Raw genomic sequence first — 3,909 nt, 5'->3', positions numbered from 1 at the left:
ATCAGGCCTAGAGTTCAGCACCGTGGACAGCTCCCAGTCCCTGCTGCTTATCAGGCCTAGAGTTCAGCACCGTGGACAGCTCCCAGTCTCTGCTGCTGATCAGAATGGCTCGCTGAGGTCTGCATGGTGACTGACATATTAGGCTGAGCTGACAGAGAGCTCAGCCTAATCCCACTGAAACATGTTTGTTGTCCCTGTTTGCTTTTTTGGTAAATATGGGAGTAAATATACAGTGTAAGAAAGTTGGCTAGCTGAATCAAAAAATCTAAAGCTGGGACAAAACTTTTTTTCAAGGTGCGATTGAGTTTATCACTAACGGAAGCACCCCGATATGTCAATTGACCTATAACTCCGCCCTTGAATGGCACAATCCAATCCAATTTCATGCAGCTACACAATGAAGACGGACATCCTGCTTGTGGACCTCCATAGAAAAGCATCAGAACTTTTGCTGTGTTTTTTTATTTTTATTTTGTGCAGTTATAATTTAAAAAATGATCAAACAATGTGCATGGGCTAAATGCAACACTGATACAAGGTATCCTTATCTTTTATCATAATCAGATAATTTATATCATACTTAATATACATTTTATATAACTGACAATACATTATGAGTGTTCATTCGCTCATGGCCCACGTAAAAAATAGACCAGATGCTGAAACTATCACACGGTTGGTTAACATAGGGGCTGAAAGAAAGCTGGCAACACTCCATGGAAGATAGGCAGCTATCTAGGGCACTATTGTTAAGAAAAAACAAGACGACAGAATATTAGAAGCGGAGTTTGAGCAACAATGAAATCTGTGGCCAATAGCAAGGAGGAGCTGATAAAGCAAAATCCAAAGTTAAGTTATTTTGGAAAGCGTTGCTTCATAAATGAAGAACTCTAAAGGACTGTGATAAAGATATAAGAGATTCATACATGCTCAAATCAAATCCAGGCCAATTGGAGCCCTACAATCAAACTCTTTAAATTAGAAATTAAAAAACTCTGAGGAGACAAAGGATTTGGCAATTACAAAGGCTTTTTGGGGGCGTTAATCAAGAAAAAACCTTAATTGAAGCAAATTTGACACGTTTTTCTCCTTAAAATCTGTTTCCATGGGTGCTGCTGCTACTTAATCCCTAAATGTGGAGTGCCCTCCTCAGCTGCAAGAGTTAGTTCATGTGGAGTGTCACTTCATACTGAAGTGTCGGCAGACAGGGTTTGCTTTGGGAAAGGGGCAAAGTTCACCACTGAAGAGGGAGCATTACCTTGTGAGCCAAAATTTTAATTTTGCTTATTACAGAACTGATTTGTGCAGCTCTACTCATGGGTCCATGTGAGTTCTGGCATTTAGCCACAAGACACACTCATTAGACTTGCATGTCAAGGAAGAGGAGTTATTTGTGCATGTGAAAGCTGGACTGAAATCAATACCAACAGAACACAAACTGAACTGTTATCTCTTCTGAACCACGTGGTCTCAGCCTCTGTGTAGGTCCCTCACTGATGCTCACTATGTTGCTCTAATGACTGTCAATGCTAGAGGAAAGTATGAAGGCTGAGGACTGTTAAATTTATGGTCCAAAGTAATGCAGAGGAAGAAAACCTCATGGAATGTGCTGATGGTCTCTCCTTGGATTCATTTCTGTCATTCAGCTGACTAAATCTCCTTCTTTGTCTTCATTCACTCCTCCCACAGACTCATCTAAATTTCTGCTTCATCTTATTTATCTCTCTCCCATCTGCCTTGTTTTCTGTCTCACTCTGTTCCCCAGCACTTTCTGCCTCCTACCGTCTTCGTTGACGTTAAGGTTCTGCAGGCTCTTGTTCAGGTTGCGGGCAGTGGTGGCAGCTCGGATGTTGGTGTAGGAGTTGACTGATCGCAGGCGTGGGATGGCCGGGCTGTCCCTCACTGGGGTCAGGTTACCGGGCTCTGCACGTAAACACAGATGGACGTGCATCATGTAAGAGCCAGGACAATCTCAGACAAGTGAAAATTAATGTTGTTCTGATGGGGGTAACATTACAATAAGTGACAATTCATGATCAGACTAGATTAAGTAAGCACTCGGTGTGAGTGTTTGGGGGTGTGTGTGTGTGTGTGTGTGTGTTTGTGTGTCTGTGTGTGTGTGCACAGTACCTGCAGTGTTGGCTGGTGATGGCACTGTGTAGTTCTTCTCCTCTTCTATAAACTGCAGGGCAACAGTACAGAAGTTGCTTTCATACTGGACCACCAGGTGACTCAGTGCTACCACCAGTTCCTGTCACATGCAAATGAAAAAAAAAGGGAAACATGAGGATCATTCAGTTTCACTGATGATCATTTTCTTTAACTTCATTTCTTGACATCTTCAAGACAAGCAGGAGTTTTGAATGCAATTGGATATATTTCAACCAATTTTTTAACTACTCCTTTAAACTCTGTCCTCAGGGCTACGGTCCATTTGTTTGCTTTATCCAAATAATAAGCTCGACATAGACCGTGCTAGTACTAGGACTGAATAAAGTCTTTTTAACTGCATAAAATATGAAGGACAAAACTAAACGTAACCATTGTTGTTTATATATTTTGGGACCACCGTTTCTACCTGTGTCTGGATTTTAAATTGACTTTCTTACTCTTTAAACATATAACGACACCCTATTGTTTTTGTGTAGATTTATTCATTCAAATGTTTTTCTTTAGTGATGTTTTCACAAATTTGATAGGTCTTTGAAGGTGAAATACATACCATACTATCTGGGAATTGTCATTGGACCAAGCTTGTCAAAATTTATTAAAGCTTGTTGATGCGTCATTGTCATTTGAAGATGCTTAATGGAAGACCTACTGTGTTCAAAACTGAATGCTCAATCGTCACCAAACTTGCATGAGTTGTCCACCTAAGTACTGGCTACATAACTTGAAAGTCTCGAACAAATTTACCACTAGGGGGCGCCACAAATAGAAAAAAAATGGGCGTGGCACAACACAAATCAGACTATAAATCAGAAATTGATTTTCCAATCATGACAAAACTTGCAGAGTATGTTAAACAATAATGTTGAACCATATTTGCCACATTATTTTGAAATCGCTCCATCGGCACACCACCAGTTCTAAACAATTGCATTGGCCTTGTAAAATTTGGCCATAAATCAGTGACCATTAGTAGAAAAATCACCAAACTCAATGATTTTTGTTTTTTTTTTAAATAAGCCGTTGAAGCATGTCCCCAAAAGGTTTCAGCAATTGACCAAAAGGAAGCAACAGTGATTTTAATAAAGAGTGTATTCCTGAAAGGATTTGTCTGTAAATAAATGAGCATCTGTCCGACTGTCCTAAAACCTGTTGATATCTTTATAGCAGTTGTCATAAACTGTCAGAGGTCTTGACTTTACCCAGCTCTCTAGACTCAAAGGTCCATGCTGACTGAAACCCTGGAGTTTGTGCTCGAGGCTATATTAAACTGTATGTAATTCGTATGCGAATGGGTCAGTGGATGTGTGAGTGTGACTGTGTTGCAGTGACCTTGCGGACCACAGGGCTGCCATCGTTGATGAGCTGGGCCAGCATCATGGCCACGTTGTGGTCGATTGTGGTGGAGTGGTCTGTCCTCTCAGCAGAGTTTCCCACAAACGTCCCCAGAGCAAAGACAGCCGCGCACCTCACCTGCAGCAGCACAAACACCACAATTCACAATCCACTGTTACAATGTCAATGGGGATGTCAGTCTGATCTATGCACAAATCAGCCTCTTTTTAGCCTTCTGAAACCTTGACCAGTTGGTTTGATTTCTTTCAAAAACATGGAGAGAAGGTTATGTGCAACTAAACAACATGCGGCCAAATAATTAACAAGAAATTAGTAAAAAATTTTAACAAAAATGACCTGAAAATTAACACAAAGGAAACATGAAAATGACACCAATTATTAAAA

At 40.6% G+C, this 3,909-nt stretch overlaps 1 protein-coding gene across 1 annotated transcript; it reads right to left on the bottom strand.

Moving 5' to 3' along the window:
• Positions 1 to 1,753: 1,753 nt before the first annotated feature.
• Positions 1,754 to 3,642, bottom strand: LOC121966720 (regulatory-associated protein of mTOR-like; the record flags this gene model as incomplete). Its single annotated transcript, XM_042516785.1, has 3 exons — positions 1,754 to 1,923; positions 2,131 to 2,251; positions 3,502 to 3,642. Coding segments are annotated over 3 exons (432 nt in total), but the record flags the coding sequence as incomplete, so codon positions are not given.
• Positions 3,643 to 3,909: the final 267 nt, after the last annotated feature.

This window comes from Plectropomus leopardus, unplaced genomic scaffold (assembly GCF_008729295.1).
Source record: "Plectropomus leopardus isolate mb unplaced genomic scaffold, YSFRI_Pleo_2.0 unplaced_scaffold25674, whole genome shotgun sequence".
Taxonomy (NCBI): domain Eukaryota; kingdom Metazoa; phylum Chordata; class Actinopteri; order Perciformes; family Serranidae; genus Plectropomus; species Plectropomus leopardus.
This window is presented reverse-complemented; position numbering and strand designations above follow the sequence as displayed.